At 38.4% G+C, this 23,004-nt stretch overlaps 1 protein-coding gene across 2 annotated transcripts in view; it reads right to left on the reverse strand.

Annotated features, from left to right (window-relative positions):
• The window catches only part of LOC125661855 (uncharacterized), a 46,414-nt gene that overhangs the window by 18,159 nt on the left and 5,251 nt on the right, over positions 1 to 23,004 (reverse strand). Inside the window, exons 1-2 of one of the 2 annotated variants that reach the window (XM_056146686.1) lie at positions 6,946 to 7,489; positions 1,199 to 5,144 (exon numbers count right to left, since the gene is read on the reverse strand). In XM_056146686.1, the coding sequence (XP_056002661.1) occupies positions 1,199 to 5,144; positions 6,946 to 7,095 (4,096 nt within the window). In that variant the 5' untranslated portion in view covers positions 7,096 to 7,489. Of the gene's footprint in view, positions 1 to 1,198; positions 5,145 to 6,945; positions 7,490 to 23,004 lie in introns of those variants that run through there. The other variant, XM_048893977.2, reaches the window with a different exon arrangement.

A 23,004-nucleotide genomic window follows, 5' to 3' on the forward strand; every position in this document is an offset into this window, starting at 1 on the left:
AAATGGCTGGCGTCATGCTGTTTCAGGACATTTTTAGAGACAATCAAGATGAACCTAGCTCCCCTTGTCATCAAGGATTTTTAAACTATATACACTGAAAGAACACATTTTAATTTAGTAAAGCACGAGTATCTCATCTTAGGTTAGAATCTTATGTCAGATTTGTTTTGTAAGTTAAGAAGTTTAGTAAGACTACAGTAACAGACTACAGTACACAGTTGTAATACTGTCGCTTTCGTTATCTCTCGGCCCGTCTCCTCCACTCTGTGTTTGGGTGAGGCGTGAGGACTAGTATTACCTGTCACTTTCGTTATCTCTCGGCCCGTCTCCTCCACTCTGTGTTTGGGTGAGGCGTGAGGACTAGTATTACCTGTCACTTTCGTTATCTCTCGGCCCGTCTCCTCCACTCTGTGTTTGGGTGAGGCGTGAGGACTAGTATTACCTGTAACTTTCGCTATCTCTCGGCCCGTCTCCTCCACTCTGTGTTTGGGTGAGGCGTGAGGACTAGTATTACCTGTCACTTTCGCTATCTCTCGGCCCGTCTCCTCCACTCTGTGTTTGGGTGAGGCGTGAGGACTGTACATGGTTGTATTACCTGTCGCTTTCGTTATCTCTCGGCCCGGCTCCTCCACTCTGTGTTTGGGTGAGGCGTGAGGACTGTACATGGTTGTATTACCTGTCACTTTCGCTATCTCTCGGCCCGGCTCCTCCACTCTGTGTTTGGGTGAGGCGTGACGACTGTACATGGTTGTATTACCTGTCACTTTCGTTATCTCTTGGCCCGGCTCCTCCACTCTGTGTTTGGGTGAGGCGTGAGGACTGTACATGGTTGTATTACCTGTTGCTTTCGTTATCTCTCGGCCCGTCTCCCCCACTCTGTGTTTGGGTGAGGCGTGAGGACTAGTATTACCTGTCACTTTCGTTATCTCTCGGCCCGTCTCCTCCACTCTGTGTTTGGGTGAGGCGTGAGGACTAGTATTACCTGTCACTTTCGCTATCTCTCGGCCCGGCTCCTCCACTCTGTGTTTGGGTGAGGCGTGAGGACTAGTATTACCTGTCACTTTCGCTATCTCTCGGCCCGGCTCCTCCACTCTGTGTTTGGGTGAGGCGTGAGGACTGTACATGGTTGTATTACCTGTCGCTTTCGTTATCTCTCGGCCCGTCTCCTCTACTCTGTGTTTGGGTGAGGCGTGAGGACTGTACATGGTTGTATTACCTGTTGCTTTCGTTATCTCTGTGCCAGTCTCCTCCACTCTGTGTTTGGGTGAGGCGTGAGGACTAATATCATGGAACGAAACCTCTGAGGCGAAACTGACACTCTTTCTTTTCCCGCTCAGCGTATCGGCCGTTTCCGTAACCGGTCTGGTCCCCGTTTCCGTCGGATTTTTGCGGCGTAGTTTCACCGTCTGTGTGCCATCGGTCGGTACCATGTTATCCAGATAGAACAGCACAGGCCCCGAGCTTTCACTGGACTGCAAGGAGTTGTCGCTCTGACACAGGTAGTACTGCCCCGCGTCGTCCGTTAACAGATACACTTCCTCGCACGCATAGGAATGGCGGTTCAACTTTTTCTTCTGCTTCTGACTGTCCGAGTTTTGTGCTAAATTGTGCGGATCGGACAACGACCTTGACCGCAGGAAGTGCTGTTTTCGGAGGCACGACTTCAGGGGCTTGCGGTTAGATTTTGTGGGCCCACTTTCCTTGGAGGAGTTGGATTCGCTCGAGAACTGGTTTGGGTGGTTGACGAAGAAGCAGTCCTCACCATGACAACAGTTGTGGTGACACCTACTGACGTCGGGAGAAGATAGAGGAGTGTTCTCCTCCTGTAACGAGTAAAGTTGTTCCACGGCGGGGTTCACTAAAACCTTCCCATCACCTTTACTTTCAGTTTCCGGCTCTGTCACTCTTGGTTTATGCACTGCTTCCAGGGAAATGGGATGCGCCTCATTTGCATATCTGTTGACCAGATTTTCAGAGACTCTCCTCAGATTCGGCTGACTACTGGATCTATGTTGACCTTGACCTTCTATCTGTCCCTGACCTTTCTCTTTTTTAGCACTGTTTTCCACATGAGGAGGGTAGAACAGAAGCCGTTCGATATCATTAGACGGACTGCCTACGCTGAATGGTCTATCCTCCGTACTGTAGCCCGGATCTATTCCGGATGATGTCGAACTGTTGCTTACTCCACTAGCACTGGATCCAGTCTCCCCAGCACTCTTGTGCTGAGGCTGAGTCACTAGCTTTGCCGGCACGGACATGGACCGTTTGTTGGCTGTTCCAGCTGACTGTCTCTCCTTCTTGGAAAGGGCCCCAGAGAAAGATTTGGCAAACGTTGGAGTGAGGATGGGGATGGGGATGGATACAGGCATGGGGTCAAAAAGTGAGATTTCTTCCTCCACGCGGTGATCTTCTGGTGAGACTATGAAGTTCAGTTCTGGCAGAGATTTATAAGTATAATAGGAGAGGCAGCCCCTGTGGGCTACGTCCACTGTGTCTCTGTGAGCGTTGGTGTCTGCACTCTTTGACCTTGGCACACGGGTTGGACTCCTCTCGTCCCTCCTGGGTATAATGTCCTCCAGGTCTGTGAAGTTCTCGGGGAGCATGGACAGAATGTCGTGTTTCTCGGAGTTTGGAGAAGTCTGTTGAGCGGCCTCCGCTGTGTATAGCTTTCTGTACTCCCTCTCTAATGTCGGCGATGTCTGTTGCTCCGTGTGTAAAACACGCCCCTCCTTCCCGACATTGTGAGACGTCTGAATTCCACAGTCCCTCGTGTGAGGGGGGAACTGTGAACCGAAGTTCTTGGTACCACACCACAGTGTGACAGTAGTAGGAGAGATGATGGTCTCCACCGTTCTCACGTCTCTCTCCGTCTGGGACCCCTTGGCTCTGCACTGTCCGTCTAGTCTATCCCTCTCCAGCCATTCGATGATTCTTTTCCTCGTGTACTGGTCCAGCTGTTGTCCCGATCGGCTGGTGTTGACCAGGTGCTGGATGTTACTGTTTGTGAGCGTGTGACTGCTGTGTGACCCTTCCCGCCCACAAACTCCACAGGGACCAATCGGAGCACTCAGATTTGCTTCACCATGACAACGATTCTGACTGATCAGGGGGTGGAAAAGAATCTGCTCGATATTGGCCATGGTTTCCGGTGAGACGGGATTCGACTGGTTCCGGACTCTCTGGTACAGATCCAACAGATAAGCTGAATGTCTCTTTCCGTGGAAGCTCTCAGCGATTTTCGCGATGTCCATGCAGTCCTGGGAAGTGACAGACTGCCATGTCTGCACGTACAATTCGGGCATGCTGCTGCTGCGATTGGCATCCAACATCATGTCCATCTTCCCCAGGGACTTCAGCGACTTCACCTGCTTCCAGGATGTCACCCTCCTGTTCGGGATCGTATGTCTCATCGCCGACTTGGAAGGCGACAATCCATTGAATTTGTTGACTTGAGCCTTCTTCCCGTGACAGCACCCTCTCTTTCCATTTAACCCACCGTTTACCTTCTGGTTGAATTCGGATATAGGACTCCTGGTAATTTTGGGCAGGGATAATTTCCCTTCACTGTCGTCAATGTCTGCGTCATCGTTATCCTCGTGGACAGCCTTCAGCGCCTGGAACTTAATCCGTCTGTGTCCGTGTTGAAGACTTCCATTTCCATTCATGTAACAGAAGTGGAAGCTGTCGGTACATTCCTCGGACACCATTTCCTCTCCAGATGAACTCTGACCCCAGTGTCCATGACCCGACCCAATGGAGATCAAGGAGTTGTCGTTCTCTGAGTTCTGGGACCGCCCCTGTGAACCGTCGAAGGAGAGGAAGTAGTCCTCTTTTTTGGGACAGCAGTTCACGCAGAGGTTTCCATCGCTGGACTCTAGGCTCCCATCCTGACAACAGTGTTCAATTGGTCTGTAATTCCTGTCCAAGCTATCCGTTGAAACATTCTGCTTTTCCAGCTCTTTAGTGGGCGAAGGTGTAAAAAGTGGGTTGTCGCTAAATTCTAACATATCACTAGAGCACATCATCTCGCGTTCGCTGGACGACAGGTCCATGGCCGAGTTTCTACATGACGAGAGCTCCGACTCATCTGGACAAAAGAGTTCCGGATTAGCGTGCGGGTCGAGAAGCCCGGACCCCTTCATATTGTTAAACGACAGGTAACTCCCTGTCACAATGTTCGGAAAATCACTGACTATCGTAGGATCAATGCACGTACAATTAAGTCCCGGGGACGACTCCCGCAAGTTAGTGTCAAACTGTACAGTGAAGTCCTCATCGTAGAAATACTCGTTATTCTGTTCCTCTGACGTCGCACTCTCCAGCCGACACGGGTCCTTGGACTTTGTGGACATTCTGACTCTATGTTCGGGACTTCCCTGGTTTCTATTGTTCACATTCTGACCGGTCCGCCCGGTTTGACCGGTTCGACTGCCTCCGTTGGTTTTGCAGTTACAGGCAAGGTTTTGCCCATTGTCGGTTGTATGCACACACGACGTTAAGTGACCAGTGTCCATCTTTCGATTGTCGGTCATGTCAGTCCCAGTTGTAGTTATACAAGCATTGTCTGTATCACAAGTTGTCTGATTTCTCACATGCTCAGGACTACACACACACTTCCCGAACTGGTTCTCATTTGCACTGGTTCCCTTCGACGGTAAATGCTCCTCTGAACTTTTCCCACACTTGGTACCTGACAGGTCTTTCCAGGAGAGTGCATTATTTTTATTGCTTTCGCGAATCGATTTCCACGACTTAGTTGGACTTCCTGGTGGCGAGCAGGAAGAATAATCGCTGCTCCCCGATGTCCCGCTCGCGCTTCCACTGCTGCTGCTTTTAATACTCCCAGAACTATTTTGCCGCGTGATTTTTCTCTCCCTCTTCGGCGACATCTCCTGCCATGTTGTCTTACTTTTGAGCGTTTCTAATTTCACATCCGTAATTCTCATTTCTTTATTTCCATCCGGAGATAAATGGCTCACAACTCCATTGAGAATCGGCCGCTCCTCACAGTGAATATTGAAATTGGCTTCATTTTTCGGTGTTGATTGCTTGACTGTGGTTTTATCTGATTGGTCGGAATCATGACCAATCACTGGATCCATATTGTCCACCTTTGGATACAGTTGGTTGCCATTTAGACCCTGAAAAATATAAACACAAATTTAACATACATCCCTAATGTCCCTCTTCTAATTCATTGATATAAATTGTTTCAGAAAAATGAAATGCAGAGTAATTGTACAGAGCACAGTGTATAATGTACTAAATACATATTATAGTGCCACTGCAGACTCCAGTTATTTTACACGAGTACTTATACAGGGCTCGAAATTAACATCATGCCCGTCAGTCCGTGACTGGTTAAAAGTCTGGCGTACTGACTGACATTTGTTTTAGTCAGTCCGATGGGACTGGTTAATTTTCTAAAACGTAATTCTGGAAAATATACTTGTGAATCTTTAATGCAGATTTGGCATTCCTCTGTAGATATCAGGCAAACCCGATTAGTAAATATAAATCTCACATACAAGTATTACAATATTGTCTAAGGCATATTGAGTTAAATTACATATTTCATTTTAATAACATTTAACGAAATATGTTTATATATATATAATTATGTCTGGAAAACTCTGGTAGACTGGTAAATTTTTCTGCGGATTGGTTGAAATTATACCCTAGCAGTCCGACTGGACTGGTGACATAAAAAATTAGTTTCAAGCCTTGTTATACATGTATATATAATTTGCAAAATGTCTCAAAGACATCAATCAAATCACAAGTCAAGGGTCGTCCTGTTCATATCTAACAGTACCCCTATGGCATCTATATGGGGCGGTCCTTCGGATGAGACCGCAAAAACAGTTAAAGCACAGAGCATAGGCCTAAATTTTGCGGCCCTTCACTGGCAAAAATGACATCTCCATGTGAGTGAAATATTCTTGAGAGGGACGATACACAACCAACCAATCACGCGTGGTCTGTTAATGTTGATTCAGAAGAGTTGTTACATGTATTTCAGCAATATAAAAATAACAGTGAGAAATCTTATCTCATAAGCCAGGAAATTAGGCAATAATAAATTCCTCTCTTATATTTTGGAATTTACGGTATTATAAGTCTAAAACTTTGTGGGACTATCGGAATTTACGGTATCATAAGTCTAAAACTTTGTGGGACTATCTATTGAAATAAAAACACAAATCTGGACCTGTTTTTTTTTTTACTGAAAATGAGTCATAATTTACTGTAGATTAATTTTTGTATGCTTAGAATATGTGAATTTGTTTTGTTAATAAGGGTCATTTAGTACATAAGGTAATTTTATTTTACCAAAAAATGGTTTTGTTAATTTCATGGACACACAAAATTCTTTGAAAACTTATCTACATATCAAATATGAAAAAGGTTTGCAGTATGTAGAATAGTGAAACTTGTCTCTAATCCGACATGCACTAGCTGGGAGACGTCTGTCCGAAGACACACAGTGTTGAAATAAACAGTGTAAAAAACAACAAAAATATGAAATGGAGAGAAAATAGGGGTGAGAATGTCCAATGAAATGGATTGCACAGTGTCAGGTTAAACAGGTGTCATATTATACAGTTGTCAGATATTGTACAGGTGTCAGATTATACAGGTGTCAGGTTATACAGGTGTCATATTATATAGTTGTCGGATTGTACAGGTGTCGGATTATACAGGTGTCGGGTTAGACAGCTGTCACTGTATTTAGGGTCTGAATTATCTCAAAAATGTTTACACTGATAATGCAAACAACACATTAGCAATTGTTTGCCAGAACTATCTTCAACATTTTTAGATTCAATTTCTATAATCCTGTGATGGCTCTGTGTATCTTCTCATGAATAATGCAATGCACTGCAAAAAAAAAAACACGAAAAAAAAACAAGTGGCCCCGCATAATGATCGGTGTCTCACCTTCATATCTAGTGTGGTAAAACTATACAGGATATACAGCAGCAGAGGTTCCAGGACGCGGGGAAACGTCAACAACCACGTAACCAACGACAACGTAAAATACCAAACACAAAACAGTAACCATAGCAACACAGTTATCAAGTCATTCATCCATGTAGGTCAAAAGTTCATTCACCAAACACATGATTATAGCATTCAAGATTTAGAGTGAAACAACTTTTAAACAAATAAAATTTTCGTCTTTGATTTTAAAATCAAGGAGGACCAAATCTCAGTTTGCTCCTCAACACTGACTGAGAGGTTGCTACAGCACTGTCAAGCCGTCATCGAATCAAAAGAAAATGTTTACGCAAGATTCCCATTCCTCATCCGCCATTAGATGCGGAGGAATATTGGAGGAAGACATTCTCTGCACACAGATCAATGATTAATTCCCCAAGTTCTTTTTTCCATCCACTGCAGCTGGTGCACACAATTGATTGCTAATGCATCTGAGTGTGTATACAGACGATTCTTATTTCACACTGGCAACTGATCTCGAAACAAGGAAGTAACTATTGATCTCGAAACAAGGAAGTAACTATTGATCTCAAAACAAGGAAGTAACTATTGATCTCAGAACAAGAAATTGTTGATCTCAGAAAAATTAAGGAAATGTTAATCTCAGAGCTGTTAAGATCAGAACAAGGAAATGTTGATCTTAGAATAAGACATTGTTGATCTCAGAGTTGTTAAGAAATATTGATCTCACAAGGAAGTATTGTTCTATAAACAAGGAAGTATTGATCTCAGAACAAGGAAGTATTGATCTCAGAACAAGGAAGTATTGATCTCAGAACAAGGATGTTATTCTCATTATTCTCACATCAAGGAAGTGTGTATGTTTTGATCTCAATCCCAAGACACCAAAATATCTTATGTTCTATAATACAGAAATTGTCTAAACACTCGATCATTGTATCATTATATCTACAGCCATGTTTACTTCATTTAAAAAACACAAGAAAACTCCACAGCCATGTTAAATCCAGTTGAAAAACACACATAAAACAAAATTTAAAGTCATGTTAACTCCATGCAGTTGAAAACACAAGAAATTCTATAGCTAATGTTAATTCCAGTTGAAAATCACCAAATATTCTACAGCCATGTTAATTCCAGTTGAAAAACACAAAATATTCTAGTCATATTAACTCCAGTTGAAAAACATAAGAAAACTGTACAGCCATGTAAACTCCAGTTAAAACAACACAACAAAATGCATTTCAGCAGGCAGCAGCGGTCATAAAATGTATACAACACATGAACAGAAACTGGAGCATTATGTGGGCACTATCAGGAATTGCGATTATGGAGAGACATTTAATAAGGTTATGTTACACTGCAGGCTTTACTCTGACTAGGAATCAATAAAAAACTCTGCTATTATTTTCATTACTGCAGCACAGTGAATGGGTTACAATCAATATTTGCATAGCAAGCCTCTTCTTCATCAGATCTCTGTAAACCGCTTAACAGGTGACCATTTCATGTCTGTAAACCACTTAACAGGTGACCATTTCATGTCTAAAAACCACTTAACAGGTGACTATTTTATGTCTGTAAACCACTTAACAGGTGACTATTTCATGTCTAAAACCACTTAACAGGTGACTATTTTATGTCTTTAAACCACTTAACAGGTGACCATTTCATGTCTGTAAACCACTTAACAGGTGACCAATTCATGTCTATAAACCACTTAACCATTTCATGTCTGTAAACCACTTAACAGGTGACCAATTCATGTCTATAAACCACTTGATCATTTCATGGCTATAAACCGCTTAACAGGTGACCAATTCATGTCTATAAACCACTTGACCATTTCATGTCTGTAAACCACTTAACAGGTGACCAATTCATGTCTATAAACCACTTGATCATTTCATGGCTATAAACCGCTTAACAGGTGACCAATTCATGTCTATAAACCACTTGATCATTTCATGTCTGTAAACCACTTAACAGGTGACCAATTCATGTCTATAAACCACTTGATCATTTCATGGCTATAAACCGCTTAACAGGTGACCATTTCATGTCTATAAACCACTTGATCATTTCATGTCTGTAAACCACTTAACAGGTGACCAATTCATGTCTATAAACCACTTGATCATTTCATGGCTATAAACCGCTTAACAGGTGACCATTTCATGTCTGTAAACCACTTAACAGGTGACCATTTCATGTCTATAAACCACTTGACCATTTCATGTCTGTAAACCACTTAACAGGTGACCATTTCATGTCTATAAACCACTTAACAGGCAGATATTTCATCTCTATTTCATTTCTATATCCACTTAACGAGGTGAATATTTCATGTTTACATCCACTTAACAGGCGGATATTTCGTCTCTATATCCACGTCATGGGTGAATGTTTCATTTCTACATCCACTTAAAAGGTGGATATTTCATCTCTACATCCACTTAAAATGTGGATATTTCATCTCTACATCCACTTAAAAGGTGAATATTTCATCTCTATATCCACTTAAAATGTGGATATTTCATCTCTGTATCCTCTTAACATTGGATATTTCATCTCTATATACATTTAACCTGTTCACAGGTGGATGTTTCATCTTGGGAGTATGATGAATTAAGACAAAATATTAATTTGGACTCGTTGACAGATGTAGGCATCATCAATGAGATGTAAGGGGGGGGGGGGGGGAGGAGGGGAGGGGATCTGATCATGGTTTTATGAAATGGTCACCTTCAACATAAACCTGGTTATAGACAGTCAGGTAAATTCACCTTCAACATAAACCTGGTTATAGAGAGTCAAGTAAATTCACCTTCAACACCTTCACTTTGTAACAGTCTGTTCAAACATGATGACCAACTAAAACATGTCAACAGGGTTTGACATTTACTTTTTTGAGCACTAGACCAGTCGGGTTACTTCAAATGAATTTTAATAGACCTGACCTTACATCCACTAGCCCTGACCAACTGTACAGAAAAAAGTGATAGTTTCTCCATATTTAATTACTTACTTCTAATGACAAACATTAAAGAGACACTACAGCTCATTTTCCACATTTTAATAAAGTGTTTTTAAAACCATGTATTGATAAAATGATAAATTTCATATCGATACTGACAATTTTGAACAATTGGGATGCATCAATTTACTCTCAACTGCGCTTTGAAGATCGTTCGGAATTCAAAGGTTTCTTCATGCTGACTCGGACTTTTGAATGCTTATTTACATCACATGGTTTTGAATGACAGCAAAGGTGTTCTGTAGGAAATTATTTAAATTCCCCTTCAAGGGGGTCCACACTCGCCTTTCAAGTATACGATTATTTCCTGCTCCTTATAATAAGTAATTATAAATCATATTTCAAAAGAAACCTTCCATGTTCCCACTGACCGATGTTTTTACAACTAACACGTGTCGTGTTCAGATAAAAATAGCACCTACTTTTAAACGTGGTGTCTTCGCAGCTAGTCTCAATGACAGATTTAGGGGGCCAGGATCCCCCTCCCTTTTTACCCCACAGATTGTGAATGAAAATCCAAATTTTGCACCAGAATGGCCGATTACTTTGGCTAACCTTTGACTTTCACACCCCTCTTCGGAAATCCTAGATCCGCCACTGAGTTACATGTGTTTCTCCGAGCTCTTTGTTTTCCAACGGTCAAACTGATACCAAGGTAAACTTTATTTCACGTATGAGTTTTATCTCATTCTAATTTTACCTCTTTTCTCACAGAATCTGTCAAATTCTAGATCTATCAACTACACTTTCTCTCTCTGGACGACATGCTGCACTGTTTACTGTCTATGCGCATGCGTCTGAAGACTGAAAGGAGGAGACTCAATATTTTGTGTATAGGCCATCAAAAAGTATTAATTTTTACGTTAAAACGATAATTTTTAACTTTAGATAAGTGTTATTTTCGCAAAGTTCATACTTTCAACAATGCAACAAAAATTGAGAAAGCGCTGGGAAAATTGTCATTTCATGATTTTTGCGCAAAATGAGCTGTAGTGTCTCTTTAAGTTTGAACTAATCCTTATTTGATTGTCTCAAAAACATCAGTCTCGTCAATCAATTTGATATGCTTTAATTTTCAAACACATTTTCTGTTTTGTTAAATTCTACTCGGCACGGGAATTCTTTAGTCCATTTAGAATGAAATGATCTCAACCGTTTTTTTTTAAATTTCTATTTCATAAGCCCTGCTTTGTTTCTTCCCAACCTTTTCCTTTCCTTTCTTGGGACATCTTTCCTTGAGGACGAGACGTCGTATTTGAATATATAGAGACATTCCCGCACATATGTCAACACCGAAAAATGGCTCTTTACGACGTAATTTATTAATTTGATAAACACTTTCTTATATCTAATTCAAATAAATGTTTTTTTTTCAAATGAATTCAATTTATATCTATTTATCCGAAACATAACTTTACACCCATCGAGCAGATGTCGTAAAACATCACTTCCGATCGCGACTTATGTATTAGAAATAGAAATAAAGATTATGTCATCACGCAGTTCAAAATTGCTCACAAACTCTTTACAATCTTATTGTTTTAAAGTTTCTTGTTTATTTTTTCAACACGACCAGTCGGACTAGTAAATCGACATTTTACCCGACCGGAACCATCATTTAGTAGACTCGGTCGGTCGGACGTGCCTTAGTGTCAAACCCTGGTCCAGTATGCAGATGATCTCAGATAAAGTTTTTTTTTTCAAAGGTCAAGTATGTAATGAAAGGTGAAGATAACGAGCAGTGATCAATCTCATAACTCCTATAAAGGTGAAGATAACGAACAGTGATCAATCTCATAACTCTTATAAAAGTGAAGATAACGAACAGTGACCAATCTCATAACTCCTATAATATATATGTATATATATACATGTTACAGTTCAGTAATAAACTCAGTTACATCAAAGTTCAAGTCTGTTTTACAACTGTCTGCTGCAGAGATTGGACAGCACTAATGACTTTATAACCTATCTCTCAGCGTGAGACTCTAGCATTAAGGAATACGTGTCTATCATTATCATATGGTTTTTGTTTTCTGATCATATGTATTCTGTTTTCATAGCGTACCTGGAGTGCCCGATATCGCTGTTCTTATTGAGTCCTGTACGTATTACGGCAGTAAGCCTAGTTTAAATACAGATCATAAGTTTATAGTACATCGCTGTTCTTATTGAGTCCTGTACGTATTACGGCAGTAAGCCTAGTTTAAGTACAGATTATAAGTTTATAGTACATCGCTGTTCTTATTGAGTCCTGTGCGTATTGCGGCAGTAAGCCTAGTTTAAGTACAGATCATAAGTTTATAGTACATCGCTGTTCTTATTGAGTCCTGTACGTATGGTGGCAGTAAGCCTAGTTTAAGTACAGATCATAAGTTTATAGTACATCGCTGTTCTTATTGAGTCCTGTGCGTATTGTGGCAGTAAGCCTAGTTTAAGTACAGATCATAAGTTTATAGTACATCGCTGTTCTTATTGAGTCCTGTACGTATGGTGGCAGTAAGCCTAGTTTAAGTACAGATCATAAGTTTATAGTACATCGCTGTTCTTATTGAGTCCTGTACGTATGGTGGCAGTAAGCCTAGTTTAAGTACAGATCATAAGTTTATAGTACATCGCTGTTCTTATTGAGTCCTGTACGTATGGTGGCAGTAAGCCTAGTTTAAGTACAGATCATAAGTTTATAGTACATCGCTGTTCTTATTGAGTCCTGTGCGTATGGTGGCAGTAAGCCTAGTTTAAGTACAGATCATAAGTTTATAGTACATCGCTGTTCTTATTGAGTCCTGTGCGTATGGTGGCAGTAAGCCTAGTTTAAGTACAGATCATAAGTTTATAGTACATCGCTGTTCTTATTGAGTCCTGTACGTATGGTGGCAGTAAGCCTAGTTTAAGTACAGATCATAAGTTTATAGTACATCGCTGTTCTTATTGAGTCCTGTGCGTATGGTGGCAGTAAGCCTAGTTTAAGTACAGATCATAAGTTTATAGTACATCGCTGTTCTTATTGAGTCCTGTACGTATGGTGGCAGTAAGCCTAGTTTAAGTACAGATCATAAGTTTATAGTACATCGCTGTTCTTATTGAGTCCTGTATGTATGGTGGCAGTAAGCCTAGTTTAAGTACAGATCATAAGTTTATAGTACATGACATTGAGTCCTGTGCGTATTGTGGCAGTAAGCCTAGTTTAAGTACAGATCATAAGTTTATAGTACATGACTAGTTTAAGTACAGATCATAAGTTTATAGTACATGACTAGTTTAAGTACAGATCATAAGTTTATAGTACATGACTAGTTTAAGTACAGATCATAAGTTTATAGTACATGACTAGTTTAAGTACAGATCATAAGTTTATAGTACATGACTAGTTTAAGTACAGATCATAAGTTTATAGTACATGACTAGTTTAAGTACAGATCATAAGTTTATAGTACATGACACTGTAGCGTATCTGACATTCAGGGGGACCATGGTTTAAATTCCAGTCTGGTCCAAAATGTAAATATATATATAGTGATTGCTCTTTCACCAAACCCTTGGCATTTACAATGGAGAGTCAAGGGTCTTTCAGATATGTCATGGCAGGCGTTGGCACGTTAAAGAACCCTCACTATAAGATACCAAACTTCTTCCAGATTTACACCCGTAAGAACGTAAGAAACCTGCGGGGATGATCAAGATTTACACCCGTAAGAACGTAAGAAACCTGCGGGGATGATCAAGATTTACACCCGTAAGAACGTAAGAAACCTGCAGGGATGATCATCTGTCAATTAAGTTGAATTGGCCTAACTAACAAACAGTGACCAATCTCATAACTCCTATAAATAATACAGAAATGGATAGTTGGGCAAACACGGACCCCTGAATACACCAGAGGTGGGATCAGGTGCCAAGGAGGAGTAAGCATCCCATGTCGACCGGTCATGCCCGCCGTGAAAGGGTGTATTTCTGAACCTATTGTAACGAATACCATGTAATCTCACGATGATCAGAATTAGCATGGATAAAAAAATCTACATCACTCTGATATACAGAGCCCGTCATTTCAAAATCAAGTTAATGTTACAAACAAAAAACGTGTAACGTTTTCACCAAGACAGGAAACATAAAATTTTCAACACGAGCTTGTTATTTTGAAACAATTATTTTCCCTTTCCCAATTAAAATGCCCAGGTGCAGATTCTGAATATGAATTCATGGATCTGTGATGTCAGCTGGCTCTCAGCATGAACATCAAACTCTGCTTTATGATCAGCTGGATCAGCTGTTACTAAATGCAGCTACAGTGGTAAAAACATGTAGTATGTTTGTAAGCACTGCATTACACAATATGTCAGGCATTTCACATCTGCAGTGAATCACTCTCAGAAACAGCATACCAAGAGGAGGGGGTTCTCCTGAAAATTCTGACTACAGTATTATCTACAACAATCGATCAAGACAACAAATTCAGAAAATGTTTCATGGGGGATGAGAAGTCCGGGGGAGGGGGGGGGATAAGGAGTGTGAGGGGGGGGGGGTAGGAGAGCAGGGGGAGGATGAAGGAGTGGGGAGGGGGTAAGAGTGTGTGTGGGGGGGAGGGGGGTATGAGAGCAGGGGAAGGATTGAGTGTGGGAGTAATAGGAGTGCAGGGGGGGGGGGGGGGGGGTAGGAGTGGGGGGTAAGAGTGTGTGTGTGTGGGTGGGGGGGTGGGTTTAAAGAGCAGGGGGAGGATGAAGGAGTGTGGGGGTTAGGAGTGCCAGGGGTGGGGAGGGGGGGTAGGAGAGCAGGATGAGGATGAAGGAGTGTGGGGGTAGGAGTGTGGGGAGGGGAGAGATTGGATGGATGAGGGGGACAACAAATTCAGAACATTGTAGTAGACTGAACATTTTTCCCATTTGTTTCGCTCGGACCTAACTCACTCTTACCTTATCGCTAGTATATTCTATTGTTAATAATTTAAATTCCTTTTGTTCCAGTCATTCACTAAAAGTCAAGGCTTTAATCTCTTTGTTAATTGCAATTGTGGACTAATAAATCATACACTGTTCTTTTTTATGTTATTTTTTTTATTACACTGGGTTGAATATAGTGGTACTCTGTTCTGTATACATGACATAATATCACACACGGGTGTGTGTGGGGGGGGGGGGGGGGGGGGGGGAGGGATGGATGGATAGGGGGAGGGGGGATTAAGAGATCCCAGAATTCAAAACCTGAACCAACTTCGAAGATTGATATATAAATTTTCTGACAAATATTGTCAATTCAAAGGTTTTACTCTTGAACATTTCTGACAATGCAAGAATTTATACTATTCAACTCAATTTAAGAAATAAATTTTCGCATTTTAGCGCTTTAATATAAAAAGTATGCTGGCGTGAAAGCATTGCTATTCATATCCTCAGGTATTTCTTAAAACGGGAATTTATTTACCTTTCATTTTTAACATTTACATTTCACTTTCATTTTTAACATTTACATTTCACTTTCATTTTTAACATTTATATTTCACTTTCATTTCTGTCGACTACAGCAAGAGGAATTTTCAAATTGTTTTTTTTTTCCAGAATACTTTCAAAACTGCATTTTTTTTTTTTTGACTAAATAAAATAAATTTGAATGTTTTCAATTTCAAAATAATGTTGTATGTAGGCCTATATGTAATATATAATATATATATATATATAATTCAATAAAAAAAGCAGGAAAATATACAGTTCCATAATATATTTAAATCACTAGCGCTTTCTGGATTTTAACATCCATCCTCAGGTGAATACAAATTAATAATCATTATTAATTTGTATTCACCTGAGGATGGATGTTAAAATCCAGAAAGCGCTAGTGATTTAAATATATTTTGGAACTGTATATTTTCCTGCTTTTTTTATTGAATTATTTTGACTTTGTGATATCAACTCTTTCTATTTGGATTATATATATATATATATATATATATATATATATATATATATATATATATATATATATAATTTGATATATGTATATGTATATATAATCCATGTATCAAATTTCTCTGGTGTACTCGCATTCCTCTTTAAATACACCTGTAATAATCCCCTGATGCATCGAATCTTAATGCTGTGTACCTATCTGACAATGGCATGCTTTTGATACACTGCAGCGTTTATAGGACACAGGGAGAGAAGGAGATCACACACAAGGAAAAAATCTATAACATCCCCCCTCCCCCCCCCTCTTTTGTAACTGTATTGATCGGACCGATTCTTAATAACTAGCTGCCATTACATAGAGCATTTCCTCCCAGATTGTAACAGACAGCCAATAGTCTGAATGCGGTCTTGTTTTGGCTGTCAAATTACAGCGCGATGTCGAGAATTTTGTATTTCATCACCAAAACTAATGACACTATAAAGGCGTGTGTGTTATGGCTGTCAAATTACAGCACAATGTCTAGAATTTTGTATTTCATCACCAAAACTACTGACGCTACAAGCCGTGTAAGTTCTGGCCGTCAAATTTATATCAAGATGTCCAGAAATTTATAACGTTGCTGAAGTTTGGTTCAGTTCTTTAAAATCTGGGACGTAACTGTAAACAGAGAGGGAAAACATACAATAGATCTGACCAGGATTTCAACCCAGGCCCCTGAATTTTTAGTTAGGTGATCTACTGAGCTATCTGCATGGTCACCAATGATTGAACCTGAGTCTGATCGCTACATATCTAATCCATCTGACCACTACACATTTAACTTGCTGATCACTACACATCTAACTTGCTGACCACTACACATCTAACCTGCTGACCGCTACACATCTAACCTGTTGACCGCTACACATCTAACCTGCTGACCGCTACACATCTAACTTGCTGACCACTACACATCTAACTTGCTGACCGCAACACATCTAACTTGCTGACCGCTACACATCTAACTTGCTGACTGCTACACATCTAACCCGCTACACATCTAACCCGCTGATCACTACACATCTAACCTGCTGACCGCTACACATCTAACTTGCTGACTGCTACACATCTAACCTGCTGACTGCTACACATCTAACCTGCTGACCGCTACACATCTAACCTGCTGATCGCTACACATCTAACCTGCTGACCGCTACACATCTAACCCGCTGACCGCTACACATCTAACCTGCTGACCACTACACATCTAACCTGCTGACCGCTACACATCTAACTTGCTGACCGCTACACATCTAACTTGCTGACCGCTACACATCTAACCTGCTGATCACTACACATCTAACCTGCTGACCGCTACACACCTAACTTGCTGACTGCTACACATCTAACCTGCTGACCACTACACATCTAACCTGCTGACCGCTACACATCTAACCTGCGTGAAAACCTGGTGAACATATGCTTAAATACATGCAGTTTCATTTATCAAAACTTTGGGCCTAAATTTAGATATTGTTTATTTGTCCTTTGCAGACTGTCCCACAAAAATTAACTTGAATTAAAAAATCTAAAAATTGTTTCCTTTTTTATTTGGATATTTTTTATTACAATTCAAGATCCTCTTTTCTTAGTTTCTATCTGGCTGTTTTTATCTGAGGTGAGATCTGCCACTAATATTGCATGCGCAGCTAGCCAGATACCTGGAAGGGGGCCCCATTAGTGTGGACAGTATACCTGTAATTCTGCACGGAAATAAAAAGGAACCGACAAGAACAACAATAACAGCTGTTTGTTAAATTATTACAAAAACTAGGTTGGATCGTCCTGATGCTTCATTTAACGCTCCGTAAGGCTTTCAGTGTTGTGATGATTTAGTGTGTAAGTAATAGCAACAAACATTTTGCTTTCTTTGGCCTTGTTAAAACTTTCTGACAGACAACTGTATATATATATATCACACAGTCCCTGCTAGTCGCTAGAAATTGACAATATTACGGTAGAACTGCTGCTGTAAGAACTCGTTCAATGTATGAGAGAATTAATAGCCTTCCCTGGACAGTATTGTCCAGATTTACATGTAAATTGAAAGTCGACCTCCACTCTCCAGAGGGAAATGACATCGCCAAACGAATATGTAGCACCACAGTTATATAAATATTCATGTTTCTGTCTTCAGCAAAAAGAGGAAAGTCTGTCTCTGTACATATATATACATTCAACCAGTGTGGAGAGGAAAAAAATCAATATGAAAGATCTAGCTAGCTTCAGAGAACACAAGACAATGTCTTCAGGAAATAAAGGAACAACAGGAAAATTAGTCTTTATCCATCGTCAGAAAATTTCAATCTGAACTTTGAACTCTGACAATTAATCTCAGTCTCTGAAACTCTTTATATTTTTGAATCACTGCAACCTCCAGAGCAGAAGAAAGTATATATATAACTTGTACAAATGTTCTATTGTCTGTACATTAATAACCTCTATATATAACTTGTACAAATGTTCTATTGTCTGTGTACATTAATAATCTCTCTATATATAACTTGTACAAATGTTCTATTGTGTGTGTACATTAATAACCTCTATATATAACTTGTACAAATGTTCTATTGTTTGTACATTAATAATCTCTATATATAACTTGTACAAATGTTCTGTTGTTTGTACATTAATAATCTCTATATATAACTTGTACCAATGTTCTATTGTGTGTGTACATTAATAACCTCTATATATAACTTGTACAAATGTTCTATTGTTTGTACATTAATAATCTCTATATATAACTTGTACAAATGTTCTATTGTTTGTACATTAATAATCTCTATATATAACTTGTACAAATGTTCTATTGTGTGTGTACATTAATAACCTCTATATATAACTTGTACAAATGTTCTATTGTTTGTACATTAATAATCTCTATATATAACTTGTACAAATGTTCTATTGTTTGTACATTAATAATCTCTATATATAACTTGTACAAATGTTCTATTGTGTGTGTACATTAATAATCTCTATATATAACTTGTACAAATGTTCTATTGTCTGTACATTAATAACCTCTATACATAACTTGTACAAATGTTCTATTGTTTGTACATTAATAATCTCTATATATAACTTGTACAAATGTTCTATTGTGTGTGTACATTAATAATCTCTATATATAACTTGTACAAATGTTCTATTGTCTGTGTACATTAATAATCTCTATATATAACTTGTACAAATGTTCTGTTGTCTGTGTACATTAATAATCTCTATATATAACTTGTACAAATGTTCTATTGTTTGTACATTAATAATCTCTATATATAACTTGTACAAATGTTCTGTTGTCTGTACATTAATAATCTCTATATATAACTTGTACAAATGTTCTATTGTCTGTACATTAATAATCTCTATATATAACTTGTACAAATGTTCTATTGTGTGTGTACATTAATAACCTCTATATATAACTTGTACAAATGTTCTGTTGTCTGTGTACATTAATAACCTCTATATATAACTTGTACAAATGTTCTATTGTTTGTACATTAATAACCTCTATATATAACTTGTACAAATGTTCTATTGTCTGTGTACATTAATAACCTCTATATATAACTTGTACAAATGTTCTATTGTTTGTACATTAATAATCTCTATATATAACTTGTACAAATGTTCTATTGTCTGTGTACATTAATAATCTCTATATATAACTTGTACAAATGTTCTATTGTTTGTACATTAATAACCTCTATATATAACTTGTACAAATGTTCTATTGTCTGTGTACATTAATAAACTCTATATATAACTTGTACAAATGTTCTATTGTCTGTGTACATTAATAAACTCTATATATAACTTGTACAAATGTTCTATTGTTTGTACATTAATAACCTCTATATACAGGGCTCGAAATTAGCGAGAAATACTCGCAAAATGCGAGTACATTTGAAAAATAGCGAGTAAAAATAATGGACACTCGAAAATCTTAGCGAGTGGTGATTTACAAACCATGATCGCATCGTATCCGTTTTATACGGTGATGCGCTATTCACTTTTCTCAAACTTTTAAATAACCGTTTTTATCCGGATTTTTCTTTTATGATTTTTTAAGAAACTCGGAGTCAAACAAATGCTTTAGAGATCAGACATCGCATATCGACATGTGCCACGAGTCCTGTAATAATAATAATAATAATAAATTCTTTTATTTAGACAGGATAGCACAATTAGTACAAATGACTAGTTTACATTGTGGTCCTGTATAAAACATATTCACAGACAGATAAACGAGAGAATAGAAAAATAGATAACAAAATATATACATAAAATACACACACGATATCATTGGGGGAAAAATAAACATATACATACATATATATACATATATATATATATATATATATATCTATCACTTATTTGAGAAATAATGCTGCAAATATGCTGATTTGAAAGATGTAATAGAACCACAGCAACTGATTACCTATAGGGGTGATTAAATTGAATAATTCCAAGTATGATGTTTTTGTTATTCATTTATCTACAAAAAATATCGGAGTCTATGTTTTACCAAGTCTTCCGGTAGTTATTTTTATCAGAATCATGGGAATGTCCTATCTAAATTTATTGTCATATTGAGGTCGGGTTGTAGTGACGACACGGGTGCATTTCTCACCGCGTAAACGATTATCAAAAAAGTCATAGGACTCGTGATCGTGCTGCTTATAAAACCCTGAGTCCTGTATTCGTTTTAAAAAATCACAAGTGATAACCCTGATGTGGCATGAAATTGGAAGACTGGATCTAGACCTGCGGTAAACAAGTTGTGGATTAGATTGCTAGAGGTGCGATAATCAAGAGACCTAGACATTGCACCATATGACTTACGTAACTTAGTGTCTTGTCCAAACGCTGCCTGTTGACCCACTAGGCTCAGTAATGATGGGGAAAATCATTGATTGAAAAAAAATATATATAAAAAGAACACTGTTTCATTATTTTTATTTTAGCTTGTAGGTTTTCATTTTAGCCTGTTGATTTTTTACCCACAGGCTAAAATTAGCCTGTGGTAGAAAAAGTTAATTTCGACCCCTGATATATAACCTGTACAAATGTTCTATTGTGTGTGTACATTAATAACCTCTATACATAACTTGTACAAATGTTCTATTGTTTGTACATTAATAACCTCTATATATAACTTGTACAAATGTTCTGTTGTTTGTACATTAATAACCTCTATACATAACTTGTACAAATGTTCTATTGTTTGTGTACATTAATAACCTCTATATATAACTTGTACAAATGTTCTATTGTTTGTGTACATTAATAACCTCTATATATAACTTGTATATTAATAACTATTGACAGGATCCCATTAGTCTGAATTAACAATAACTTCTACTGTTAACTATTGTTTGTGTGTTAATAACTGCGGACAGGATCCCATTAGTCTGAATTAACAATAACTTCTATTGTTAATGTGATCCTGATGGCTATAACCCTCCACAAACTCCACAAAACAGACTGTATCTATTTATAATGGTGCATGAATTCCAATCTAATCTTGCAATGGACACCAAGTCATTATTCACTTCACTGTTGTTTCAATTAGTGACTCATTCTGTGAATCAGAATTTTACTACCAGTGACCCCATAACCGATGTCATGTTGCCCTAGAGTTAAAGTATCAACTCTGCCATATAGCTCCACAGGTCAATATTATGACAATACAGGTCAATATCATAACAACCAAGGTCTTATTATAACAACCAAGGTCATATTGCCTAAGTTTCAACTCATGTGGCTCCAAGGGTCAATTATCAATACATGTTGATATCATATTAATGCAGGTCGATATTATATTTCAATGCAGGTTGGTATTATGACAAAGTAGGTCAATATCATAATAACAATGCATGTGGCTCTAAGGGTTCAAGGAAAAATAATAAAGGTCTGGTCTTGAACTCGTTAATTAAGTAGCTACATTGTAATTAGGTAAATGTTACCATGGATTATTTCTTCTTCTATCCAATGGAACTTAAAGTTAGGCCAAAAATATAAATTATCTGGTTTCTGCTAACATTCAAGTAAAAAATTAGAGGAGATGGGTAGAAAATAATTTTTTTTTTAACTTTATTTTCAGAGTATAAAATACCCAGTAAGCATTCCAATAACAATCTCCAGGCAGGGCTTGAAGCTAACTTTTTATATCACCAGTCCAGTCGGACTAATGGGGTATAATTTCAACCAGTTCACAGAAAAATTGAAGTATATATTATTAAATTGAACATGAGAGTTCTTTTTTCACAGTTAAATGTAAAGATTTGAATATGCTTTGATATGAATTACCCAAAAAGTAATTTCAAGCGCAAACTCAAAAAAAATGTTTCTTTAATCAATATGTTAGAAATATTCTAGCGTAGGGGATATAATTTTGGGTCGATTGGGTTAACAAAAACACGGCATTTTTATTTTAGATCTTATTCTACCTGTACATAAATACATCCTAGATGCCTTGGTCTATGACGTTGCTAAGCAGCTTTTACTGAACAAACGCAGAGGAGACTACAGTTGGGTTTTTTTCCCTCCGTTTATTTTTTTTTTCAGTGAGAAGATTAGTCTTGTTAGCTTCTATTATCGGATGACCACCATACATGACAATGGTATAACACAAAGTGACTGCATGTTGTGGTGATTTAATGAACAGAATTGTACATTCCCTCTGAGAACACCACCTAATCCGACACCTGTATAATCCGACACCTGCCTAACCTGGCCCCTGTATAATCTGACTTCATCTCCAAAATAGAATACCTATTGGGCTGCAATTCCATTCACAATACGATATGGCGCAATACTTATGCCATGATTCAATATTTTCAATAGGATACAATTCACAGAGAGAAACCAATAACACCATTGAACAATATGTTGAAGGAAACTTTGATTATGAAGATTCACCGTCACAATTTTACAAGCAAACTGTTTCCACCCCGAATGGTAAGATGCCTGTTGGCTCTGTATAGCTTAAGGTAGTACTCTACATTGTCATAATGGCTGACTTCCTTTAAAAACATGGATGAAAA

This window comes from Ostrea edulis, chromosome 8, assembly GCF_947568905.1.
Source record: "Ostrea edulis chromosome 8, xbOstEdul1.1, whole genome shotgun sequence".
NCBI lineage: Eukaryota > Metazoa > Mollusca > Bivalvia > Ostreida > Ostreidae > Ostrea > Ostrea edulis.